This window comes from Vipera berus (genome assembly GCF_964194415.1).
Source record: "Vipera berus genome assembly, chromosome: 1".
NCBI lineage: Eukaryota > Metazoa > Chordata > Lepidosauria > Squamata > Viperidae > Vipera > Vipera berus.
Window position 1 is genome coordinate 157,477,618 of NC_138202.1, and position 27,608 is coordinate 157,505,225.

Genomic DNA, 27,608 nt, shown 5'->3' on the forward strand with positions numbered 1-27,608 from the left:
GACTGCCCCCGACCTTCGTTCATTTCGCCGGGACCTGAAGACCTGGCTCTTCGAGCTTTCCGGCCCAGGCTGAGAGTTTTTTAATTGGGGTTTTTAATATTTTTCAGGGATTAAATTTAATCTTTTTAATTGTTTTTAAATTTTGCATCAATGTTTTAAGTACCCCGTAAACCGCCCTGAGTCCTTCGGGAAAGGGCGGTATATAAATTTAATAAAATAAATAAAAATAAATAAATTTACAATGGATGATTACTTAAAAATAAAAAAAAATATGCAAATAATGTAACAAAAGAGGCGATGTGGATGACATGTTTCATTTGGAATACAGGTCGTTCTTGACTTCAATGGAGCCCAAAATTTCTTATCATAATCATAATAGTAAAGTTGGAAGGGACCTTGGAGGTCTTCTAGTCCAACCCCCTGCTCAGGCAGGAAACCCTATACCATTTCAGACAAATGGCTGTCCAGTCTCTTCTTAAAAACTTCCAGTGTTGGAGCATTCACAGGTTCTGGAGGCAGCGAGACATTTGTTAAGTGAGTTTTGCCCTATTTTACGACCTTTCTTGCCACAATTATTAAGTGAATCATTTCAGTTATTAAGTTAGCTGTCAGAAGGTCAGGTGATGACATGACCCCGGGACGCTGCAACCGTCATAAATATGAGCCAGTTGCCAAGCGTCTGAATTTTGATCACATGACCATGGGGGATGCTGCAACAATCGTAAGGGGGAAAACCAGTCATAAATCACCTTTTTTCAAGGCTGTTGAAACTTTGAACAGTCACTAAATGAAAAGCTGTAAGACGAGGACTACCTCTATAAGAGTTCTACTGAACTTACCTTATTGAAATGAACAAATGGAATTTGATAAAGATGACAAGAGTTTTGGGAGAAGAGATGAGGATAATAGAAGGAAGCAGATATTAGAAACTTTTGCTTATGGACCCTAAGGCTCTCGGTGATGAAAAATAAAAATCCAAAATTGATTTACTTGATTATGGTTAAATAACAGATTGTTATCTCCGGTGAAATTTATTGGTTGTCTTGACTGGTTAATTCTTTTTGGAATTAGGACTTTTGATTTATAAACAAGAGGTTATTACTTCTGGTAATGCTTAACAGTTTTTATTTTTTTTATAATTTTTAATTGTTACTTGAGATTAGATTTTGATTATTAAGAGAGGAATTAAGGGGATTCTTTTAAAAAAATGGAAATGGGGGCTAATGTTAATTGTGTCTGTTAACTTTTACTGGACTTTTGCTGGTTAGTAAGGAGAGCTGAGAATGTAGAAATGGGTCTGTATAAAATGGGACGAGCTATGGAATGAAGATGCATTTGGTTGTACGTATTTTAAGAGACAATGATGAATTGTTAATGTTGAATTTACTTGCTGGGGATGGAAAAGTTTCTTCTTTCTTTTTTTGCGAGAGGACTTTTTTCTGCAGGTTTAAAATATTTTTTACTCATCTTAAAATGATTCTTTATATTAGGTTCCTGTCTTAGTTTTTCTTAGTATTCTTGAATATCAGTAAAACTTGAATTGTTGAATTATTATTATATAATTCAATACAATTATTGAAAAATAATAATAATAGTCTTATCCTTTCTGGAACACTGACTTCTTGGTTTGTTCTATGCAGTGGAGATGACAGATTGCCGGTTCATTTATGCCCAACTACACTGTTCAAAGGGATGCGGTGGCTCAGTGGGTTAGGACGCTGAGCTTGTCGATCAGATGGTCGGCAGTTTGGCAGGTTGAATCCCGAGTGCCGCGTAACAGAGTGAGCGCCTGTTACTCGTCCCAGCTTCTGTCAACCTAGCAGTTCGAAAGCACATAAAAATGCAAGTAGAAAAATAGGGACCACTATGGTGGGAAGGTAGCAGCGTTCCATGCGCCTTTGGCGTCTAGTCATGCCGGCCACATGACCACGGCAGTGGCGTAGCGTGGGGGGTGCAGGGGGGGCCGGCCGCACCGGGCGCAACATCTGGGGGGGGCGCGCTCGCACTGAGCTGCTCAGGGAGCCCCAAGGGCTGCACAGAGTTGGCTTGGCTCCGCTCTCGAGCTGCTCTTTCTTGCAAAGCGAAATGAGTCCGGCAGGTGAGATGGGCAGCCACATAAACTGAATAAAATAAATAGAAGCGGCCAACTCTCCACCCAGGCTCAGGCCAACCGCAAGCGCCCCGCAGGCGCCCTGGCAGGTTTGGCCGAGCGAAGACGGACCCACTGGCCGGCCGGCCTAGCTTCGTGCGCATGCGTGGCTTTATTTAGCGGGGCTCACGTGCGAGCTTGAATGCAGCGGCTCTTGCAGGTCAGAGCCCTGCCCAGCCGCCCTCGAGAGGGACCCGGAAGCATCCCGCATGCGCGCGACTCTTCTTGGAAAGTCTACGCCGCTGCGGGGCGCGTCTTTTCGGCGGTGCCGTGACGTCACCGCCCGCCCGCCCCTCTATTTCCGCTTCCGGTTGCCTTGCCCCGGGTGCTGACAACCCACGCTACGCCACTGGACCACGGAGACGTCCTCGGACAAGCGCTGGCTCTTCGGCTTTGAAACGGAGATGAGCACCGGCCCCTAGAGTTGGAAACGACTAGCATGCATGTGCGGGGGAAACTTTACCTTTACCTTTACACTGTTCAAGCTTTTTTTTTTTTTACCACTTAAGAACCCTCACGGATTAATCCTTTTCCTGACAGAAGACGACACTGTACAATTTATTTTCACGAGAAAGGCTGCAAAGGAAATTGTGAAGGACAGCTAGGGCAGCAGCGAAACGTACTGCTAATAAGAAAGGCAGTTGTAACACGGTGGCTGTACCAAGATTTGCAAAGATGACTTCCTTTTTTTCCTTTCTTTGAGGTTTGGGCGAGGCGCCCCACGCCCACCCGCTTCTCCACGTGACCCCCTCGCTGTCAAGGAAGCTTTTTCCTCCATTCCCCGTAAATATCCGAGTCTTCCTCTAGATTAGTAAGAGCCTGCTCTAAAAAGAGCCAGAGGTCTTGAGATGAGTGGAGAGGAGCGAACGGAGCAGGTAAGCCCATTCCCTCCCTTCTCCGTATCTTAATTAGGGTCAGAGAGCCTTAGCAAGCCGCGAGGACAGGTCCTTTCCGTAACCCAAGTAACTTGGTTTGAGAAACAACCGAGGAACAACGCGACCCAGTCTGCCTCTCCGCGTGCGTGAAGAGATTGTTGCCATCCCGCCCGTTCCGCGGCTCTATCCCAAAGGGATGTTCATCCGGAGGGTGTTTGCAAGTATCGGAATCGGACATTGAAGAAATGGTGGCTGGAAAGTGGCTAGTTTGGAAAGCACAACTTTCTCGGTGCCAAATTATCACCGTGCGTCTTACAAGCCTGAGCTCTGAAAAGACTCAGGCGTCTTCAAACTTGGCCCTTTTATGACTTGTGGACTTCAACTCCCAGAATTCCTAAGACAGCGTGCCTGGCTGAGGAATTCTGGGAGTTGAAGTCCACAAGTCATCAAAGGGCCAAGTTTGAAGACACCCCCTGACCTAATTTATGGCATCCTCGGTACTCTCTGACCTTGGTTATTTACTTGCAGAGGTTTTTTTTTTTTAGTGCACTAGGTAACCTGTTCTGAAGACGTTACCTAGTCTGCTAGAAAATATCTACAAGCGATAGCCGAGCTCAGAGAGCACCAAGGACTCCATACTTCAAACCTTATGTACCTATAATCTCTTCTATTAGAATGTTGTTGTATTGTAGAGGACCACAAAATAATTTCTAAAATTAACTTCGTTTGTTTGTGCTTCCACCTTCTCTCCCACTTTTTGCCATCTTCATTTATTACACACTAGTACCGATGCCTGAACAATAATATTCTTTTAATCATTTGGGTACTGTGTGCATCTTTTCTGTACTTGTCTTCTCACAATACCCATATCTATACTTCACTCTGCACTTTTCTGGTCTTCGTGATATACTAAAGCCCTAAATTAACAAGCTCTTTAACTTCGTTATTGAATTAATCCTTTTTCTGAGATGACACAGTACTTTAGAAACTGACCAAATTAATTGGGTGCACACAGCATGTTAAGCCACCAAGGAAACAAACCAAAATGAATTCTAAATAAATTCAGTACAGTATATTATATGGGTAGGTTAGTTAAATTAGGACTTATGTTAATCTGATCCCTCCTTCCACTTCAGCTGGAAGATATCTGGCTTGTAATTCTTTAAGGCAGGGGTCTTCAAACCTGGCCCTTTTATGACTTGTGTACTTCAACTCCCAGAATTCCTCAGCCAGCATGCCTGGCTGAGGAATTCTGGGAGTTGAAGTCCACAGGTCATAAAAGGGCCAAGTTTGAAGACCCCTGCTTTAAGGTCACATCCAGCCTTCCCTTCGTTCCTAGCTCATAGCCAAGGCCAACTAATTGGGTTTTTCCAGCTTGATGTGAAGGTCGTATCCTGCACCTTCTCCCTCCACCAGCCTTGCTATATGCCCTATATACTGGTAGTCCTTGCTTCATGACTCTAATTGGAATTGGAATTTCTAAATGAAGCAGTTTCATTTGATTGCTATGCTCACCTGCATTTCAGCTGCCCACACCCACCTATCTCCCCTCCCCCATCTCTGCTCATTTGGCTGTCCTGCACTGCACTTTGCACCTCCATGTCTTGCATCCACCATCCTGGCCGTCCTTGGGAAGGCCTTGCACACCCAATTGCAAAGGGCAGGCTGGGCACCTCTCATCAGCAGCAGGAGAAGGAGGAAGAGAACAAGAGGCAGCTGGGGACAGCAAGGGCAGTGGAGTCCATGGTGGAGTAGTGCAAGGTGTAGGGCAGAGTGGCAGAGGCAGCAAAGTGCAAGGTGAAATGTAGGGTGGCAGGAGAGGTGGAGCGCAGGTAGCAAAGATGGCAATAGCAATAAGCACTTAGATTTATACACCACTTCACAGTGCTTTTGCAGCCCTCTCTAAGGGGTTTACAGGGTCAGCTTATTGCCCCCAACAATCTGGCTCCTCATTTTACCAACCTCGGAAGGATGGAAGGCTGAGTTAACCTTGAGCCGGTGAGAATCGAACTGCTGGCAGTCGGCATAATTAGCCTGCAATACTGCATTCTAACCACTGCGCAACCACGGCTCATTGTGATGCAGGACAAAATGCTGGGCGGCGAGAGGCGGAGGAACACAGGGAAGCCAAAAGGGCAAAGGTGGGGTGATTAGATTATGGTGGAAACCAAAGCACACCCAGTGGTTGTAAATGAGGGCAGGCGGCCAAGTGGCCAAATTTTGATCATGGACTGGAGGAGCGCTGTAAATGCTGTAACTTTGAGGATCAGGTAAAAGTACCATTCATGGACCTCTGCTGCTGAACAAATGGCCATCATTTAAGCAAAGAGTACCCATATGCCACTCTGGTGTACTAATGATTCATCAGGAGCTGGGACCGGCTGTTGTGATTCAGGGCCAGCCTGTGGGTCCGGCAGCCGGCTCGGATGTCTCGGATGACTCAGACGAGGGGGAGGAGGAGGGTGTTGAAGACGAACGTGCTGATGATGGCTTGGAGGCTTCGCAGAGCCCCCAGCCAGGGCCCTCTTCTCAGCTGCGCGAGCCCGACAGTGCGGATGATGATGACCCACAGCTGGCCCTGTTCAAGGACGCCCGACGCAGGAGGCAGTCAAGCAGGAACAAGCAGAGAAAGGCTGTGGGACTCCTCGGAAGGAGGCACAGGGAGGCCACGCCCTGAACTCTAATAAAGGGAGTGTTTGGGGAAGGGCTGGTTGCTGAAAGCAACCGCTCCGTTTGAGGATCACAGTTCCAGTGTTTTGTTTCTTGTTCTGTTGTTTGTGTAATAAATCTTGGCAGACGCCTTCCAGCTTCAGACGCTCTCCAGCCTCTGCCGTTTGTACAGGGGTTGCCTTTCTGCAAGGCCGGTAGCAGGCTGGTTCAGAACACCGGCTCAGTTTCTACGAGTTGCTTTCAGCTACTGTAGAAAGCTCTCTTCTCTGGTCACTGCCAACTTTCCTCCATGGATGCCATCGCTGGACTGATTATTCCCTGAAAGAGGAGCTGCAGCAGCAGGAAAGTACAGTAGGGGATCTTAAGGGCCACTAGACCAGGACTCCTCTAAAGTGCTTGCATTGTCTGCCACTGTCTCTGCTTAGAGCCTTGGTTACAGTGGTTAGAATGCAGTGTTGCCGGCTAACTGTGCCGACAACCTGGAGTTCAATCTTGACGGGGCTCAAGGTTGACTCAGCCTCCCATCCTTCTGCGGTCGGTAAAATGAGGAACCAGATCGTTGGGGTCAATACGCTGACTCTGTAAACTGCTTAGAGAGGGCTGTAAAGCACTGTGAAGCGGTATATAAGTCTAAGGGCTATTGCTATTGCTAATCTTGGGGTTGGTGTTTCTATCTGGGAAGGAAAATTGGCTGTTGCTCAGAATTCTTAGAAAAGCCCAGGTTTGCTGCTTTCTCCACTGATCTTGGCGGGTTAATTGCAGTGAGATTGCTGGAGCAAGATTTACATTTAAACATTCTTATTTATTTGAATGTACGGTATATAGTGCCCAACTCCAACAGAGGCCTGAAACCACTGTTCTCCCTATTTGCGGTAGTGGCCTCACCCACAGTCCACGTGAGGGAGAATGATTCAGGGTTTTCACGCAGGCAGGGAAATCATCAACCGCTCCCCCTTAAGTTCTCCAGCAGTAAATTGCTAAGACGGCATCACTGTCCAGCCTTGTTATTGAGGCAGTGGAGCAGAGCAAATTATGCTGCCATGATCTTGTGCCACTTCATGAGCTGTGGAAAGCACATTAAACAAGCTGTCTGTCTGGATACGTGTGTGTGCCTATAGTCACCTAGGATTTTCTGGCACCTAATGCTGTGCAATTCCCTGCACTCATGTCATCTCCTATGGATACTAGTGACAATGCTTAGCAGATTTTTTTTTCCCTTTGATGCCTTCAAGTCAATGTTGACTCTTAGTGACTGCCTGGACAAGTCCCTGTGGTTTTCAGAAGCAGTTTGCCCTTGCCTGCTTTCTAGGGCTGATTGAGAAAGTGACTGGCCTAAGGTCACCCAGCTGGCTTTGTGCCTCAAAAGTAAAAAAGGTAAAGGAGTCCCTGTGGATTTTACTGTGCCAGTCGTTGTCAACTATAGGGAGCTGTGCTCATCTCTGTTTCAAGGCCATCGAGCCAGCGCTGGCCAAAGACATTTCCGTGGTCATGAGGCCAGCGTGACATTGTGGAGCAATGTTACCTCCCCACCAAAGTGGTACCTATTTATCTACTCGTATTTGCATGCTGTCAAACTGCTAGGTTGGCAGGAGCTAAGGCGAGGACGGGAGCTCATCCCATCCCATGGTGCTCAGGTCTCTAATCTGGGCAGCTAGCTTTCCAGCTGCCAAGTCCAGTGTCTTAACCACTGAGCCGCAGCACTGCCCCTTTGTGCCCAGAGCAACAGTATAACTCCTGGTCTTCCAGTATGCTAGCCTGGTATCTTAATTAATACCCCAAAATGGTTCTCCATAACAGATATGGGAAAACAAAAACCACATTAGTGCAGTTACACAACTTTGGTGTACAGTACAAATTGTGATGGTGCAAAATGGTAAATATCTGTGTTGGGATATGATCAAGTACACCCCAGATTTCTCTGTTTGAATCTAGATGTTACATGCAGGTAGGTAGATCCCATCACTGGTATCATAATGTTGCAAAGCTCATTTCATCATCTATCTTTCCCTTGCCTTCTTCACCTGCAGACGCATATATCTTATCATGTTGGAAACCAGGATTTTTTTAAAAAAACCCCAAACATTTGCTTCCTTAGATGTCCTGGACATGGTTTTCTTTGTGTGTGTGTGTGTGTGTGTGTGTGTGTGTGTGTATCTAAGATGTTATGTCCATTAAAGGCAGGGCTTTTTTTGTCATAGAACGCTCAGAACGGAGTTCCGGCACCTTTTTTGGATGGAACCTTGTAGGGTAGGCAAGGCGGGCTGTATGACATGCGTGAGTTCCGGCACCTTTTTCTTTTACAAAAAAAAGCACTGATTAAAGGCATTTCTTTTAACAAAGAAATGGTATTCCAATAGAAATAGATTACATGTTTAGCTCACGTGCAAGAATAAACAAATATTATGTGTCAAAGTCACCCACCCAATGGTCTAAGTATTAATCCCGCTTCCCTATTTGCACTATTGCTGCTGAGTGAGAAGCAGAAATGTAACAAGCTGAAATTAAGCAGCTAACTTCTGCCAGAATGTTAATTTTGATTTGCACAACAGTTCCTCCGAGCAAAAGAGGGGGAAAATGTGGACACGCTGTTTCCAGATTCAAGGGAGGGAGAGGAGAGAGAGAGAGAGATTCTGATTCTGATTATTGCATTGCATTTGGACCCAAGTAAACCACACAACTTCGTGTTATATTTAGAATGAGAGATATTGGCACCAGAACTTCATTGGTAGCAACATGCAAGGGTTTAGGGCACTTGAGGCATATTTTTAGCAATCAGTCATGTGTCTGTTAGCCAACAGCTGCTCTTGGACAGCAACTTCCAGAAGGTTCCGACTTTGGCTGTGTCCCCACGTGAGTTGGTTACCTCATTCGGTCTTAAAATGGTAGCCCACCGAATTAGGTTGCAGTCTTGATTCCAGGTTCTCCGCCCTGTTACGAAGAACTCCTGTCTAAGGTTGTGTAGTGTCAGGTACCCATTTCTTGTTACTTAATCTGTTCCCCAAGTTCCGGTTAGCCCATAGCTAATTTATGAACTGTGTTGCTCTGAGAAGGCAAAAAACACAGTGCTTCTGAAGCCAGTAAATCAGCGTAGGCAAATTTTCCTTCCCAACATGTGAGCGAGCAGTGCATGCGGATCTAAAGCCCTTAGTATAGGGACGGAAAATCCTTCCTTTACTGTCACTGAGTTTCATATGGTTCACCTATGAGCTGTAAAGTAGTTGATTGGCTCTTCCTCGTTATGTGGGAGATCTTTTCATAATTGCTGGTACTACTTACGTGAGGAGGAAGCATCTAATTGCTTTATCCATTTGTTTCATATATTGCAGAATTATCTCTTTCTGGACAAATAAAAAAGGTCTTAGCTTTTACCTGTGGGGGAGGCCTTGAAAACCCGACCAGCTTATGAAGGGGGTTAACTGTAAAGCTTTTATTGTCAGTGTAGGTCGGGGTAGGCAACCTTGGCTCTTTTATGACTCGTGGACTTCAACTCCCAGAATTCCTGAGCGAGCCATGCTTGAGGGAAAAGGGAAAGGTTTCCATGCTGAGCTATGCTGGCTCAGGAGTTCTGGGAGTTGAAGTCCACGAGTCATAAAAGAGCCAAGGTTGCCTACCCCTGGTCTAGGTCAAAGCTTGTCTCACAGCAGGATTAGCCAATATTCAACTGGTTTTATTTTTTAAAATATTCCTAGGCCCTGTTTTATATCTCTTTAAAGCTTTTCAAATCATGCACTAAGTTTCCTCGGCAAGGTACTTTCTCATTAAACCCCCACCCCCATCCCAAATAATATACTATATTTGTATAATACCTGTGCTAGGTTTAATACATCTAACCTACTTCTTAAACAACTAAAGCAAACAGCTAAAAGTGTTGCCACCTCCTTCCCTCTTAAAATGCTGCTGCTTTGGCCCTTAGAAGCTAACATCTTTTTTTAATTATTTTTTCCCAAAAATCCCCATTGCCAATTGTTTATGGCAGCCTTGTTTGTACAGTGGGAAAGGGAATTTGAAGGCGTTTAGCTGAACCTGAGATACAGCACACACACTAAAGAAAAATATTTGTAAATATTTGTAAATTCCTGCAACATATGGCAAAAGAATTTAGAAAGAATGTAGAAATGGCTTCTCTGAAAGGAAAGTGAAATTCTGAGAAAAGGTCACAATTACGACACCTTCCTTGTTTACTAAATACACTGAAATACTTTCAGATGTATTATTTTATTGGGATTTCATCTTCACAAGGAAACTCCTTAGTTTAAACAATAGTGTCATGAGCAAAAGGCATTCTGATGTGGAATAAAGGTGCAATTACTATTTAAGGTTGCCGGGGAAAAACCCAAGAACTTTCTTGAAACGCTTTAGTCACGTAGATTATTGCTTCTGACACATGCTGCTAATATTTATTTTGTGACTCATAATAATCCATGAGTTATATAATAATTCTCGTGATACCATAATTCATGTTTTAATGTTTCCAACCTGGAGGAGTGAGGACACTCTTCTAAACAAGTTGTGACTTCAAGAGCTTTTCCATTTACGGCACATACCCACAGTATTTTTTTTTTAACAAGGTAAGACCAATTTTATTTCTGATATAAAAATTTACTTATTGCTATAGGATAACCAGTGCCTGTGCAAGCTAATTATTGGCCAACTTGTGGGTTAAATGGCCATATATGATTTGTTTGGGACCTTTAATTCCTTTATCGCAAACTAACTAAAAAAATGCTCCTTTTGAAAAGTTTACATTTATTAAAATATAACTTATAATGCATTTCACAGAATACAAAAATTAAGGAACGAGTGATGGATGTGGTAGAGTGGTGTCCCCATTCTGTAATCACTAGAAATACTGTTGTATTTTTTTTAGTATTTCTTCAAAAATAGAAAATCAATGGGAATAAGAGCCCTATTGCCGTTATTTAACATGCCAAATAAAAGGAAGACAAGTAGCTTCAAAATAGAAGTATCCTGAAATGATTGGAGAGTGTTGCTTAGCTGTTTTTGTTGCATCAGTCTTTCCATTAAGACTGTATCTCCTCCTTTAAAATACTAGTTTGGTGTAGTGGTTAAGAGGCATCAGGCAAGTAAACTGAAAGAGAAGGAATTCTAATTTCAATCTCAAGCACAAAGCCTGTTGGGTGACCATGGTCAGTCTCTTTCTCTCCCTCCCCCCCCCCACTCTTTACATAGATAAAGATCTGATCAATGCATCTGTGTTTAGATGTTGCTATATGATGTTAGCAAATTTCAGAATTGGACTGAAATTAGGCCATTCTCAGGAGAAAGCGTCTCATGCTTGTTATCTAAGGAGGGTGCCTCAGTATAACAATTGATGAGACCGGCCCTGGACAGCAGTCTTCTAAATTCTTAGGTCTGGTTTTAAGTCAGCTGTTAAAGAAGGTGAAATAATAACTACAACCCGATTGTAAAGCATTGGAGCTGATCCCTTGCCTTCCCCTGCCAAAATGTTTTAATTTGCCCTGTAAACCGCCCTGAGTCCCTCGGGAAAAGGGCGGTATATAAATAGAAACAAATAAATAAATAAAATATATTCCTTGGAATTCAGATCGACCTGCCAATCTCTGCTCTGTTCAAGAGCTTGAAAGACTCAAGGTTTGTGCAGATGGTGTGAGCAACCACATCAGTGTTTAGATGGTGCTCTCTTAAAGACACTACTTTAGACTTCACACACTGTGCTTCCCTTATATTTTAAAACAGAAGACACCTTTCCACCATGAACTCTGCCTCCTCCACACCTTTTTGATTGTGCTAGAAGAGAAGGAGGTGTGGAGTATAGCAGCAGAAGCACCAGCAGCAGCAAGACAAGCAAAGGAAAGGAAGGGATAAAGCACTTATCCATCTTAGGTCTCCTGCTTCAGGTATTGGCTGTTCGGCTTTAGCTGGTGACGCTCCAGATTGTAGTGCTGACTGTGAACCTGGTGTTATGTATTGGGCTTGTGGTATCATCACCACGTGTGTTGCTGGACAGCTAACGGCTCCCCAGCTACCTAGACAGGCCGTCTCCGGTCCTGCAATTGGTCAGCCCCAGGCGGCAACCGCGGGTTCAATCCTATTGGCTGCTTCCGTAGGGCTAGGCTATATATTGTGGCCGGGTGCGGCTCAAGCTCAAGTACAGTTCCAGCGAGAATAAAGAATGAGTTTCTCTGTACTCAGCCTTGTGTTTTCATTCCTGCTCATCAGAGCCCACAACTTAACACCTGGCATAGCAGAATTGTGTAGTTTGCTAAGTCAAATGGAGACGCACTCCCCTGGTGTCAGTCAAGCTAAGGTAAAGGTTTCCCCTATCCAGTCATGTCTGACACTAGGGAGCAGTGCTCAACTCCGTTTCTTAGCTGAGGGAGCCAGAATTGTCCAAAGACATTTTCCACAGTCATGGCTATACGCTGAGGCACACAGAACATTGTTACCTTCCCACTGAAGTGGGGCCTATTTATCTACCTGTGTTTGCATCCTTTTGAACTGCTAGGTGGGCAGGAATTGGGGCAAGGAACAGGAGCTCACTCTATCATGTGGTGCTCGGGTCTCGAACCCAGACTGTCAGTTTCCCAGCTGACAAGCTCAGGGTCTTTAACCACTGAGCCATTGTGCCCCCTTTTATGTCACGATGCGAAAAAAAGAAGGAAAAAAACAACAGTGAGCAAGTGAGATGTTGAGAATGGAACAAGATCGTCTTGTTATGTTTTTAAAATGTTTTATCCTTCTTGATATTGTGTTTTAATACAGTACAGCTGAATAAATGTATCTTCAGGCTTATGAGGGAATTGGGTGGTAGGGGAGGGGAAGCTGCTTGTGTCTTGAGATACGAGCACCTGACTTAAGATCTTATTGCCTTTGTTATATATAACATAATTGTAATCATTCGTTATGTAAAATGCCACTATAATCTCAATTTTACCCCCATGCTATTGGCTTTGTTTTGTGTGTAATTTAAGCAGCCTCGTTCTCTATTTTTTGTACTCTCACAGTTCAGATCCTTTCAAAAGTAACCGCCCGCAATGTTGGATAAAATGTATGGCATTCCTCCCCACCTAAACAACAATATGTATTTATATTTTGTCTGGATAAGTGGATAAGTTAATATTTGGGGGACATCAAAAAATACATAGATCGTAGTGAGAAAAATAGAGACAAGGGGGGGAAAAGGAATTGAATGGTAATAGTAATTTGCATCCCATGTTTCCACCCAACAAAAATATTCATAGCATCTAACAGCACTATAAGATACAGAAATGTTTAAAGAACCGGACTGAAAACATAAACAATGTATGTGAAGATTCTCAGTCACCCAGGTCATAATTTTCTCCAAAGTGCTTTTTTCAAAAGGCAACTGGACTGTTTTTTTCCTTAAGGTAGATGTTTCACTTCTCATCCAAGAAGCTTCATTGGTTCTGGCAGGATGGTGGGGGTGATGGAAGAATTACTTCTGACAGGATTGGGGGATGGGACTGGAAGTATCACATTTCATTTAAGTCATCTGGTTACCAGAAATACAATCCTTGCAAGCCCCCCTCTCCAATCCTGTCAGAACTAATCCTGCCAGAACCGATGAAGCTTCTTGGATGAAAAGCGAAACATCTTCCTCAAGGCAAAAACAGTTCAATTGCCTTTTGGAAAAACAACTTTGAGATAATTAAATAACACACACACACACACACACACACACACATACAAACACACACAAACACACACAGACACAGACACAGCATCACTAAAACAATTAAGAAGGCTAAGTCAGAAAGCCAAGTCTGAAACCCTTTCCTAAAGGAGATATTAGTAACCAGGCACAATTCCAGAGAGAATGTGCTACATTATTTGGGAGTGACTCTGGATTAAGTATGTTAGAAGAAAATAGATTTTGGAGTTTGGAGGAAGAACGTTGCTATGTATGGGATTGCCTGTATATGTGTTTCTAGGAATAAAATTGGTTGATTTCCTTGAGCTTTCTGATCTCTGTGGTGCTTTGTAAGAATGTATGTGGTCTGTGACATCACTAAGCCATGATTTGTGTCATCACTAAACTCTGCTTAGAGTCTCAGGCTCCTGAAATCCAGGAGAACCTCTACAGCACAGCAAATCAAGAATCATGGGGGTTAATCTAATCACCGGAGGATATTAATTAGTACTTCTTTTAAACTAGAAGAGTAGAAGGACTTGCTGTCATTTTATCCCCATGTTCAGAAAAACTCAGCTCTTCCTTGGACACTTAGCCTGCCTGCCTTCCTTAAATCTGGACTGAGACAAACTTGAGTATGGCAGGAAGCTCTTGATGGTAGGATAAAAACTTAATGACTAGAGCCTGGATGTAGTTAATACAATCAGCCTGGACAATTTAATCAGTGGCGTAGCGTGGGTTGTCAGCACCCGGGGCAAGGCAAGTAATTTGCGCCCCCTAACCCATGGATTTTAGCACTCGAGTCTCTTCCACTAGATTAGTTAAAGAAACCCTTACCCCCTAAGCACATGTATTGTTTGTTATGAAAATACTGATGTAATTAAAGTAAAATGCATCTAATGCGCCCCCCCCAGATGTTGCGCCCGGTGCGGCCGGCCCCCCCTGCACCCCCCACGCTACGCCACTGAATTTAATCATTTCGGCCAACATTAGCTTTGGGAATTTTGGCCCCTTTAAATATCAGGCCAAAATTCGCTCACGGTGTAACTTAAGTCCTCTGTTTCTTTTCAGTGTTTTTCTGTGAGTCCCCTTAGCCAGATTGGCAAAATTAGGAGAACTGCCCCACTGTCTAAAGAACGTAAATGTATTTCTTTATATAGGTGCACTTTGCCAAAGGTTGTACATTTGGGATTGTTCTCCTAAGATGGGAAAGCATGCTTGTGCAACTACAGCTCACTCTTGGTTTTCCATTGCCCTGGAGGACCAAAAAGTCAATTAATAGGAATCCCTGCAGTTGCAAGTAGCAACAGATGAAATAGCCATGAAGGTAAACTGATTTCCATTTTTTCCCCCCATGAGAATTCATGTCCTGCTAGCTCCTGATTTCTCTCTGGAAACTAAACCAACAAGGTCTGAATGTGGAGTCCTTGATGCTCTCTGAGCTTGCTTGTTTTCTTGCAGACGTTTTTATTACCCAAACTAGGTAAGCTCAACATTGATGATGTTACCTACTTTGGGCAATGAAACGTCTGCAAGAAAACAAGCAAGCTCAGAGAGCATCAAGGACCCCTCGTGTCAATCCTGAGCTGCAAATATTCTCCTTTATTAAGTCTGAATGTAATTGGGTTTCCTGAATTTATTTCCACCTTCTCCAGACGTATTGATACTCTTGTATAAAGACTTGTAACTTGTGAACCTGGCTACATTAATGCAGTGATACTGTACAGAGAATACAGAGAACCCGTAATAATCTGAAGGAATTACAGATCTCAGCAGTTCAGCCCTTTCCAAAAATCTGAATAAGCATGTAAAGTTGTCCCTTAAAACACAAAGCGAGGGCGTTTGATTTTCACCTGATGTTAGTGTCACAACATCTAGGACTTGTGAGCATGCTTAGAGAGAGCAAGGCCATCAGTGTAGCAAGCCAGTGGTAGTATACCATTTCTACAAAATGAAACACCTGAAGAAAGAAAGAAACAGTTCTGTTCAATTGTTCTTAAAAGTATTTTAAAATGTATTTGCAAATCCCTTTGCTGCCCACAATGCTGTCAAACTGAAGGCATTTCTTTAAGACACATGGGTGTACTTTCATAAATTAATAGAGGAATGCAAAACCTGAGCATTGTTAAATACAAAATTATTCTTTTTGATGAATTTTGGGAGTAGAAGGAGTTTAGTGAACTTCCTGTTGATAGGTAAATGAAACTCCCTGAGGCACACACATGGGAACAGGAACTCAGTAGAACAAGCTCCTGTAGTTGTTTTCAGAAAAAAGTTGCTGTTGTTGTTTGTTGTTGTTGTTGTTAATTGCGAAGTCGTGTCCGACCCATTTCGACCCTATGGACAACGTTCCTCCTATCCTCTACCATCTTCTGGAGTCCATTTAGGCTCATGCCTACTGCTTCAGTGACTCCGTCCAGCCACCTCATTCTCTGTCGTCCCCTTCTTCTCTTGCCCTCAATCTTTCCCAGCATTAGGCTCTTCTCTAGTGAGTCCTTCCTTCTCATTAGGTGGCCAAAGTATTTGAGTTTCAACTTCAGGATCTGGCCTTCTAAAGAGCAGTCAGGGTTGATCTCCTCTAGGACTGACCGGTTTGATCGCCTTGCAGTCCAAGGGACTCGCAGGAGTCTTCTCCAGCACCATAGTTCAAAGGCCTCAATTCTTTGGCGCTCAGCCTTTCTTATGGTCCAACTTTCACAGCCATACATTGCAACTGGGAAGACCATAGCCTTGACTATATGCACTTTTGTTGGCAGGGTGATGTCTCTGCTTTTTAGTGTGCTGTCTAGATTTGCCATGACTTTCCTCCCCAGGAGCAAGTGTCTTTTAATTTCATGGCTGCAGTCCCCATCTGCAGTGATCTTGAAGCCCAGGAAAATAAAATCTGTCACTACCTCCATTTTTTCCTCATCTATTTGCCAGGAATTGAGAGGGCCGGATGCCATGATCTTGGTTTTCTTAATGTTAAGTTTTAAGCCAACTTTTGCACTCTCCTTCTTCACCCGCAACAAGAGGCTCTTTAGTTCTTCACTTTCTGCCATTAGAGTGGTATCATCTGCATATCTTAGGTTATTGATATTTCTCCCGGCAATCTTAATTCCAACTTTTGATTCATATAGCCCTGCCTTTCTCATGATGTGCTCTGCATATAATTTAAATAGGCAGGGCGACAGTATACAGCCTTGATGGACTCCTTTCCCAATTTTGAACCACTCAGTGGTTCCATGTCCAGTTCTCACTGTTGCTTCTTGTCCGGCATATAGGTTTCTCAAGAGACAAATAAGATGGTCTGGTATGCCCATCTCTTTAAGAACTTGCCACAGTTTGTTATGATCCACACAATCAAAGGCTTTAGCGTAGTCAATGAAGCAGAAGTAGATGTTTTTCTGGAACTCCCTAGCTTTCTCCATGATCCAGCGTATGTTGGCAATTTGATCTCTAGTTCCTCTGCCTCTTCGAAATCCTGCCTGTACTTCTGGTAGTTCTCAATCCACATACTGCTGGAGTCTAGCTTGTAGGATTTTAAGCATAACTTTACTAGCATGTGAAATGAGAGCAATGGTGTGATAGTTTGAACATTCTTTGGCACTGCCTTTCTTTGGAATTGGAATGTAAACTGATCTTTTCCAATCCTGTGGCCACTGTTGAGTTTTCCAAATTTGCTGGCAAATTGAGTGTAACACTTTTACTGCATCGTCTTTTAAGATTTTGAATACCTCAGCTGGAATACTGTCACCTCCGCTAGCTTTGTTGTTGCTCAGCTTTCCTAAGGCCCACTTCACTTCACATTCTAGGATGTCTGGCTCGAGGTCAGTGACCACCTCATCATGGTTATCAGTGACGTTAAGCTCGTTCTTCTATAGTTCTTCTGTGTAATTTTGCCACCTCTTCTTAATCTCTTCTGCCTGTGTTAGGTCCCTGCCATTTTGGTCCTTTATCATGCCCATTTTTGCATGAACCATTCCCTTCATCTCTCCAATTTTCTTGAAGAGATCTCTAGTCTTCCCTATTCTATTGTTTTCTTCTATTTCTTTGCACTGTTCATTTAAAAAGGCATTCTTATCTCTTCTAGCTATTCTCTGGAATTCTGCATTCAATTGGGTGTATCTTTCTTTTTCTCCCTTGCCTTTCGCTTCCCTCCTTTCCTCAGCTATTTGCAAAGCTTCCCCAGACAGCCATTTTGCTTTCTTGCATTTTTTTTTCTTTTGGATGGCTTTAGTTGTTACCTCTTGTACAATGTTGTGAACCTCCATCCATCGTTCTTCAGGCACTCTGTCTATCAGATCTAATTCCTTAAATCTATTTGTCACCTCTACTGTATATTCAACAGGGATATGATTTAATTCATATCTGAGTGGCCTAGTGCTTTTCCCTACTTTCTTCAGTTTAAGCCTAAATTTTGCAGCAAAAGCTCATGATCTGAGCCACAGTCAGCTCCTGGTCTTGTTTTTACTGACTGTATAGAACTTCTCCATCTTTGGCTGCAGAGCACATAGTCAATCTGATTTCTGTGTTGACTGTCTGGTGATGTCCATGTGTAGAGCTGTCTCTTGGGTTGTTGAAAAAGAGTGTTTGCGATGACCATCGTATTCTCTTGACAAAATTCTGTCAGCCTGTGCCCTGCTTCATTTTGTACTCCAAGGCCAAACTTGCCTGTTATTCCAGTTATCTTTTGGCTTCCTACTTTAGCATTCCAATCCCCCATGATGATAAGGACATCATTTTTTGGTGTTTGTTCTATCAGGTGCTGTAGGGCTTCATAGAACCGGTCAATTTCATCCTCTTCAGCACTAGTGGTTGGGGTATAGACTTGGACTACTGTGATATTGAATGGTTTGCCTTGGATTCGAACTGAGATCATTCTGTCATTTTGAGGATTGTATCCCAGTATTCCTTTTCGAACTCTTTTATTGACTATGAAGGCTACTCCATTTCTTCTGAGGGATTCTTGCCCGCAGTAGTATACCTGATGGTCATCTGAATTAAATTCACCCATTCCTGTCCATTTTAGTTTGCTGATTCCTAAGATGTCGATGTTCAGTCTTGTCATCTCTTGTTTGACCACGTCCAGCTTTCCTTGATTCATGGATTTTACATTCCAGGTTCCTATGGAGAAAAAATCTTTACAGCATCGGACTTTCCTTTCACCACCAGATACATCCACAGCTGAGCGTCCTTTCGGCTTTGGCCCAGTCGCTTCATTCTTTCTGGCACTACTAGTACTAGCCCTCTGCTCTTCCCCAGTAGCATATTGGACGCCTTCCGACCTGAGGGTCTCATCTTCCAGCATCATATCATTTTGCCTTTTGGTACTGTCCATAGGGTTTTCATGGCAAAGATACTGGAGTGGGTTGCCATTTCCTTCTCCAGTGGATCACGTTTTGTCAGAACTCTCTGCTATGACCTTTCCGTCTTGGGTGGCCCTGCACGGCATAGCTCATAGCTTCATTGAATTACGCAAGCCCCTTCGCCATGACAAGGCAGTAATCCATGAAGGGGTGTTGTTGTTTATTTCTTTTATTTTAGAAATGTTATGGCACCAGGGTGTAGGAGTGCTATGGTGCGTTTTATTGTAATTTCTCCCACTCCTATATTTCTTCTCTTCCTCTCTAGGGGAAAAGAAAGGCAAAGTCTGTTGTACTGTACTTACAAAACTGCCCCTTCAAATGTGATGATGTAATGAAGCCAAGAAACTTGCCTTAATTATTTAAGTTCTAGAGTGCTAGCCTTTGTCAGAGCGCCATGGGGACCTAGTGGCAAAAATGCTCACCTCCCACTCGGTAGGTTGAGAGTTCAATCCTAGGTAGCAGCAGATATTTCTCTCCTAAGGGCAAAGAAAAAAATATCTACTGCAAACTCCGTGTGGTGTCAGGAAGGGTATCTAGTCACCCCAACTCTACCCCTAATTAAGGGATTACAGGGCTGTAAAAAGGGAGGTTTTTTTAGTGCTGGCCTTCATCAGCCTTAAACCCTTTATTCTAGATACCTTCAGTAACTTTCACCCTCCTAAGTTAACATGGGGAAACAACATATTTGCTATGGTGAATCTGTAACCAAGTATGCTCAAAGGAAACCAATCAAGGATGCACTTTAACTATTGTTTTGTGTTCAAAATGTTTCTCGGTTTTATTTTTAAATCGTTGTTTTATTGCAGAAATTTAATTTAAAAAAAATGTTCCCAATATTACAAGGCTGTGTAGAAATGTGGTACGTAAACCCTTTCTATATAATTTGTGATGCATTCATGTGGGGAAAAAATAGCTAGAATACTAATTTGTTTATTCAAGGTAGAAGGTAATATATCTTAATGCCAATTTCCTGGTTTTTAGAATAAAAAAAAATGACATACAAAGTTTTTTAAATAAAATTTGTCTTCAGTGTGTGACTTACAGCTTATATGTGACCTTGCCAAACAAATAATAATGTGTACTGTTACTAATGCACCCTTAGGTTAACCGGTTCAACAACATCCGTGTGAAGAGAATTACTGAAGAATTGAAGACAAACACATCCACCAGTTTTGTTCTGCAACACTGTGACTGCAATGTCCCGCTTTTAAGATGGGTTCTTCAAAGAATAGGAAGTAACCTGACAAGGGAAGCCCAGGCATCCTCTTGGTTTAGACAAAGCATACTAAATAGACACCCCGCTACCTAAATCACAGCTCAACATGGCTGAGGTAAGTGTTAAAAGATGAATATTTCTCTTTTCATCTTTTTTGTTCTTCTCTCCCATCTGGCCCTGAGAATTCTCTGAGGGGGATGATTTTGGGGTGCCATGAAAGGGGAGACAATGGCCATGGTTTAGTCTGTTTACAAAGGGAAAAAGGAAAGTCTTAGGCTGTCTTCTCAGGTGATGTTGGGTTGGCTTTAAGCACTAGTGATGAAAGATGTCTCATAGGTGTTTATCTACCTTTTTACCTATAGAGTAAAAATTCCTGGGCAGGGTGGATTATTGAAATACGTCATTATTTAGTTTTCTAGTAAGTCTATATTTACGATTGTTATGAAATCAGGGTCAAATAAGAAGAACAAAGTCCAGATTAACAGTTGCCTAGGAACTATGTAGAACTCCGGCCTTGGATATTGATAGGTGAATCATTGAACCAAAGTTCCTTTGCGAAATCCCCAGGAAACACTGCATAAGAAATTCTAGCTTGACTTCCTGTTTGGGATATCTTTCTCACAGAGTGCTGTGTGTGAATTAGATAATGACTGACAATGACTTTCTGCCTTCAAATATACTAGAGGTGGATTAGTCCCAGGACATGGATTAGAAGTACAGAATAGATCCAACGTATGTTTGCATATTATGCTAAGGTCTGCTTTGCTTAAATATGATGTACTGAATAAGCCAGACTTAGTTGAGATTTTATGCCACTCTAAATGTCATAAATGTCATTGTCTGTGTTCATGCCACAAGCCAACGGTCCATGTTACGGCATAGTGCAGACATGTCAAACACAAGGCCCGGGGGCCAGATCCGGCCCGCAAAGTGGTTTCATGAGGCCCGCGAAGCCACCCTGGAAACAGTGAGGGAACGGCCCCCACTGCCTTGGCCCTGGCCCAGAGACCCTCCTTCTGCCAGAGACCCTCAGATCTGTCCCATTCCTGCCCAGGCCCCCATAGGCACCCTTGATGCAAATGATGTAGAGCTGGCCACGCCCACCCAGTAGGCCATACGCACTCTAGCCACGCCCACCCAGTAGGCCACGCCCACCCTGGCCATCCCCACCCGGCCCCCTGAGGGCAACCTCAATGCTGATGTGGCCCTCAATGAAATTGAGTTTGACACCCCTGGCATAGTGTGATATGTGCAGCACTGTTTGGAAGATGATTGGACAAAAATCTGTATGCCTGAATTGAACCACAAAGTAGAAATATTAATATAGGGCAGATGAGCAGAATGGATCAGCACAATCTGGTTCAAAATCACATTCCTCCCCTTATCATGAATAACGTTCAGATTATTATGCTGATCTGTGTAACGTAACTCATCACTATAGCATCCAGCGTACTTTTTCAGATTGACTGACTTTTTCCCCCCCACTTGCTGTTTTTTATTTGCCTGGTAAAGAAATCCTTGTGTGACCTGTGGTCTCATTTTAAATAATCATAATAAAGGCATTAGCTAATTGTGGGTTTTACACAAGAAGTTACTGCCTCTCAGACATGGTCCTCTCTTCATATTTATTCCTTTGTGGAAGTGCAGGGTCAAGGGAAAGACATGAAGTTAATGCCTGGGGCAATTCTATTTTCATATTTATTTCAGGAGGAAAGTGATGAGTACAATTTTAGTATGTGGTACCATTTGGTACTGTGGTTAATCGTCATCTTTTTATGGCGGAAATGGAGAGATGGAGAGAATTTAGATGAAGTGGATCCCGAAGGGAAATACATATTTATCACTGGTTGTGACTCTGGATTTGGGAAGCTGGCAGCTATGACCTTTGATAGGCGAGGATTTCAAGTGATTGCTGGTTGCCTAACTGAGAAGGGAGCAAAGGAGCTGAAGGAGGAGTCGACGGCTAACCTCCAGACAGTGCAGCTGGATGTGACAAACTCAGATAATATCAAGCAAGTAGCAGAACAAGTTAAAAAGGAAGTAGGACAACGTGGTAAGCAATTCAATCCTTTTCCGGGATGTTTCTCTCTGCCTACTAAATACAGAGTGGAGAAGTGAGCCTCAGCACTTTTATGGGATGCATACCAATGGGGTTATAAACACGAGAGAAATTTTGCTTCACCCCAATTATGTCAAAGTCCATGCTGGTTGGGAATGATAGGAACGGGAGCACAGGAAAGAATAAGCTGATGGAATTTATTCTGCTGCTTTTGTTGGACTTCCCCCCCCCCAAGGCATTCCAAAAGGCTGGAGTAGGGCTGTTGTTGGCCAGTTTTATGACAATATGTGGCAACAGCAACTATCCTGCCCTAAACCATAGGGAATTTTAAAACTGTCCTCTTCTATAAACAAGATGCCTCTGGGATATGTTTCTGTATTTTGCTAAGCTTCAGCCCTGGCAGTCCAACTGAAACTCTATTAAGCAAAATCCCATTTAATTGAAGTGGTGATTCTGTAAAATGGGCATAAGAATAATGACTTACATATTGCCAACAAATCCACTGTATTTTGTATCTATCGCCTTATATTAAGAGAAATAATTGTTCCTCCCTCTCTTCAAGCTTCATGCTTTAAAGATTACAGAAAAGGATTAACATATCAATCATGTATATTTATTATTGTTTAATTATATTAGAGTTTTAACCCTTTCTTAGTCACCCAGAGTTGCTGTTGCAGTGAGGACAGCCATATAAATTGATTAAATAATTCAGTGGTAATGTGGTGTGAACATAACGGAACTTACTTGTGAGTATTTTATTTAGTCTATCCTGCTTTTCCACTTATGGAATATTTGGAACAATAAAGATGTAAAATAAAATTTAAAAGAATGAAAAAATTAAAAACCCAGTAAAATATCTTAACTGTTCTTATCTGCTGAAGGCTAATAGGAGTATATGACCAGTAAATGTTGCATCTTCAAAAAAAAACCTGTCCTATATATATATCATAATATCTGGGAAAGTTAAAAATCACATAGGTGATCTCTCTTATGTTTAGATTTTAAGCTGTTAGGGGATGTTTAAAGGTTAACACCAATTTCTTAAATCGGCATTTCTCAACCTCAGCAATTTTAAGATGGATGGACCTCAAATTCCAGAATTCCCCAGCCAGCCAGCCTGGCTGGGGAATTCTGGGATTGAAGTCCACCCATCTTAAAGTTGCTGAGGTAAAGAAACACTGCCTTAAATTGTGTCCAGGAAGCAGTTTGGGAATTGTGCTGGCAAGAAAGAATCAATATTTTTACTGCCAAGCAACTTGCATCCTTGGGCAGCTCCTCCTAACATTTAGCTAGCTTCTCTCCCTCTACCATGTCTTAGTTCTGGCTGTCTGAAAAATTTTTCTCTCCTTGGCCTAACAGCCTTTCAGTCTTGGGCATCTTCCCCTAATCTCTCGTTCAGGATAAACAGTAGTGACAGAGATTTTGCTTTGCCTCTGGAATCAATCCTGACATCTCCAGGAAGGGCTACAAAAAATTGTGGCAAGCCACTGCCAGTTAATGCAAGTGATACCTGGCTGCACGGACCCAAAGCATCACTTATTATGGCAGCTTTCTGCAGTACTCTTCATAGTAGAACTTGATTTTCAGTCTTCTAGTTCATTTATATCCTTTTAATCCTTTTCAGGATTAAACAGATTATGTGTTGTGAAAACTATATTCCTGGATTATGATTGTTGCAACATTGTGTGTGTGTGTGTGTGTATATGTATTTGTGTGCACACCCACCTTCTTAATGCTTTTCATAATGCCTGGAACATTATTTAATATATTCAGATATAATAATTTTTGTGGGCTTTGTTCCTTTGTTTCTTTGCAGGTCTCTGGGGCCTTATCAATAATGCTGGTGTCATGGGACCATCAGCACCCACCGATTGGCTGAGGATTGAGCACTTTAGAGCACCCATTGAAATCAACCTGCTTGGCCTCATAAACGTTACATTAAACATGCTCCCATTGGTGAAGAAAGCCAAAGGAAGAATAGTAAACGTAACCAGCGTCGGTGGCATTCTGTCAATATGTTCAGGTGGTTATTGTCCATCCAAATATGGAGCAGAAGCATTTACCAACAATTTAAGGTGAGACAAGTTCATCGTGCCTAAGATTCAATCCAGTCTGAGTTGCTGTAATGTCAGCGTCCTATAGAGTCATTCGGCTTTATGAATGACTCATCTATAAATGGTTCAGCATAAGTGGGTCAAGGCTTTAACATACATTAAAATCTTCACTTACTTGTAAAGTAATGGCAAAAGGAAGAATGAGGACAGGAAAAGTCTGGCTTGGGGAGAGGACTGTTTTTCCGAAATCTATTGGAAAAGAAAATGGAAAGAAAATGGCTGTCCCAAGGAAGAAGAGAAAGTTTTAAATATTAAGAAATATCCAGCCTGCCTTAGTGCAGTCCAGTACAATGTCTATGGAGATTGTCGGTCATCCCGGTCATAGTAATCCAAAAGGTGCTTTCTCAGGAGGCAACTAGACTTTCTTGTTTTTCTTTGAAGATGTTTCACTTCAGCAGAGCTGAAGAAGCTTCTTGGCTGAGAAGTGAAACGTCTTCAAAGAAAAACAAGAAAGTCCAGTTGCCTTGTGAAAAAGCACCTCTGGGACTCCAGTACAATGTGCAGACACAGATTCAGCAGTAGCCGTTAAAGGAGGACACTATGTATTAGTCCAGGGGTCACCAACCCCCGGCCCGTGGATTGGTACCGGTCCGTGCAAACCAGTGACTCCCCATCTGCAGGATGCTAGCAGCATGCAAACCTATACTCTCTCCGGTGCATGGAAAAACCTCTCTCCATGAAACCGGTCCCTGGTGCCCAAAAGGTCGGGGACCTCTGTATTAGACTATGCTGATCTAGATTGTGCAAATCTAGAGTCTTGTAGCACATTTTTTGACAAGCAAATATTAGTCAAAAGCATAGGTTTTCACAAACTGCTGCTGCCATCATCCAATCTCCCATCATCAAACCGTGAAAGGTCATGACTTTTAGTAGCTATTTAATCACATTTGTTAGTTGGACCAGGAGCTACCAAATATCAGCAATGCTTCCTCTCTCTCTGAAAAGTCCTTCTAGTGTAATAAGTTACTGAGTTGCTGTTGACCTCTTTTCTTGTTTTTCAGACAGGACATGAACCCCTTTGGAGTGAAAGTGTCCTGTATTCAACCTGGCTTGTTCAAAACAGAGCTCTCTGACAGAGTCCGGGTCATAAAAGAAAAAGTGGCCATTTGGAATAGCCTTCCTCCCCCCATCCAACGGCAGTATGGTGAACATTACCTCAAGGAAGGTAAGCTATAAAATGATTCCAAGGGCCTAAAGAAACTTTGGAGTTGTCAGGGGAATTTGCCCCATCTTGGTTCAGCAGGGGCCTTTGATGCGGTGAGCATTTAAATGCCCTCTTTCCCATTTCATCCATGAGGAAATCCTGTTCTCTATGGCCTCCCCATCTCTCCACCCTTGTTAACTCTCATAACACTATCATAACACTTCCCAAGTTCCAGAGCCCCACAGTCCACCTTCACGGAAGGAGCAGTAGTCTTGTGATTCTGTGTCAGCCTGTGCTCCCAGCAGCTGAGTCCGAGGGATCTGAGGAGGAGGAGGAGGAGGAGGGGTTTGGAGAGCCTTCAGTGTCGGAGGGAGGCTCTGATGCATTGCAAGACTTTCAGTGGCAGGAAGACCCTGGCCCATCCAGTTGTTTTTGTTATGAGGCTCAGCTGTGTGAGAAGGAGGGTTCAGAATCAGAGGAATCACAGCTGAATCTGTTTAGAGACGCTAGAAGCAGAAGGCGGTTGAGCAGAGCAGACCAGAGGAAGTCTAAGAAGCAACTCAGCGAAAGGAGGAGAAGGCATTGAAAAGTCACGCCTTGGGGCTGTTAATAAAAGGGGAAGGTGTGGGCGGTGCTGGTTGCTGAAGGCAACTGTTTGTAGAAATCCAAAGAAAATCCTGGTCTGTTTTTGCTAATCTTCCTGTTTGACTCGTGTTTGAGGTTTGAATCATTTATTTTTGTTAAGGAAAATATTCTGCTGCTTTTTTGTTTGAAGGACTTTATTATTTGGAACTGTAAATAAATTTGAGTTGGTTTTTTCCAGCCTATTGATTTAAAAAGAAAAAAGGGGTTGTCCTTGAAGTAAACTGGGACGGTCGTAGGCTGGAACAGAACAAGTAGAAGGATCATCACTAGCATCTAGGTTGAGGCTATTCATGACAAATTATTTTTATTTTAAAAAATGGTTTACACTCTTGAGTAGCCAGCTGGTCATGTAGATAGTTATTGCCACAGGTGCCTATTCTTTATTTGCTTTCTCAGCTTTTTTAGTGACTTCAGAACTGTGGACTTCAACTGTATGAATTCCAGGCTCTAAAATTATCTAGGTGCTCACTGCCTTTCCTTAGCTGCCACTTCTTATAATAATTCACAACATCTTCTACTATCCCCTATAACAGGGCTAGGCAACCTTGGCTCTTTTATGACTCGTGGACTTCAACTCCCAGAATGGCTGGCTCAGGAATTCTGGGAGTTGAAGTCCACGAGTCATAAAAGAGCCAAGGTTGCCTACCCCTGCCCTATAATCATCACCTTGCTATACTCCTATTCTTATTACTGTAGTATCAGCACGGCTATAGATGGAAGTTGCCAGAAAATTCTATAAATCATTAGTAAGGACCCCATCTAAATTTGGCATCAATAATTTTGTTCAGCTGCAAGGTATGTGTGTGTGTACAGTGTGTATGAAGTGTAAAATACTCTTTCTCCCTCTTGTCCAATCATATTATCAATATTCTTTGTAGTTTACGAGAACAAAACCATGCATTAATCTGTCAGATCTTGTTAGCTCTATTAATACTGTATGTATCTGTATGTACTTAATGTAACAATGCAATACAATTTATCTTTACTGCTTCATATTTTAGAATCATAATCATAATGACACCAAACTACTTAATCAAGAGCCTTGAATCCCATTACTGAAAATATTCTCTTCTCCCTTTTGTTCTTTCCCTAGATGCAATAAAGAAAGAAAAATTGGTCAAGCTGTGCCAGAATTCAGACCTGTCACTGGTTGTGAGGTGCATGGAACATGCCGTAATGAGCAAACATCCGAAGACTTATTACAGCGCAGGCACAGATGCTAAATTCTTTTGGATTCCTCTCTCAAAGATGCCCATCTTTATCCAGGACTATGTGCTCATGAAGAACAAAGTTAGGCTATTTAATCCAAACTCAGAATAAGATCTCCTCCTTTGTTTGCTTGGAGTTTCCAGGGGAAGAACTGACTGTACTGTGGCCATTGTTTGTTACCCAGTTCAAACGACCAGTTCACATACATGCTTCGAAAGTTGTGTTTGCTTAAATAATGAAGATAAATACTCCAACGTTCAGGCAAATAAGCATCCAGTAGTGCGGGTGATCCCATTTCTTGCTGGCATTAAGACAATAACATGATCTGTATTGTCTGATGGTTGTTAAGGCTGAACTAGCAGTTGCTGACAAAAATACGCCTTAGGCAATCGATCAGTCAAAACCTGGAAAACTCTATTACGGCAGGACAGTGAAATAATTGTGTATTTTAAGAGCTCATTAGAAAGAAACAAAACACAAAGGCAGTTAAAAGTACTATGTGCTTTGCAAAAAGTGATATTGCAAGAGCTCAACAGAAGCAAAACA

At 42.7% G+C, this 27,608-nt stretch overlaps 1 protein-coding gene across 4 annotated transcripts; it reads left to right on the forward strand.

Moving 5' to 3' along the window:
• The first annotated feature begins 3,001 nt into the window (after window positions 1-3,001).
• Window positions 3,002-27,424, forward strand: DHRS9 (dehydrogenase/reductase 9). Of its 4 annotated transcripts, XM_081334565.1 has the most exons (7): window positions 3,002-3,024; window positions 11,413-11,573; window positions 19,778-20,006; window positions 21,599-21,944; window positions 23,767-24,025; window positions 25,066-25,229; window positions 26,947-27,424. In XM_081334565.1, the coding sequence occupies exons 3-7, from the start codon at window positions 19,998-20,000 to the stop codon at window positions 27,171-27,173; spliced, it is 1,005 nt and encodes a 334-aa protein (XP_081190691.1). In that variant the 5' UTR covers window positions 3,002-3,024; window positions 11,413-11,573; window positions 19,778-19,997; the 3' UTR covers window positions 27,174-27,424. The 4 variants fall into 4 exon arrangements, with proteins under 4 accessions (XP_081190691.1, XP_081190693.1, XP_081190692.1 ...); XM_081334567.1 differs by lacking the exon at window positions 11,413-11,573 and having other exon boundaries at window positions 3,006-3,024; XM_081334566.1 differs by lacking the exons at window positions 3,002-3,024; window positions 11,413-11,573 and adding an exon at window positions 10,191-10,262.
• The last annotated feature ends 184 nt before the right edge of the window (window positions 27,425-27,608 follow it).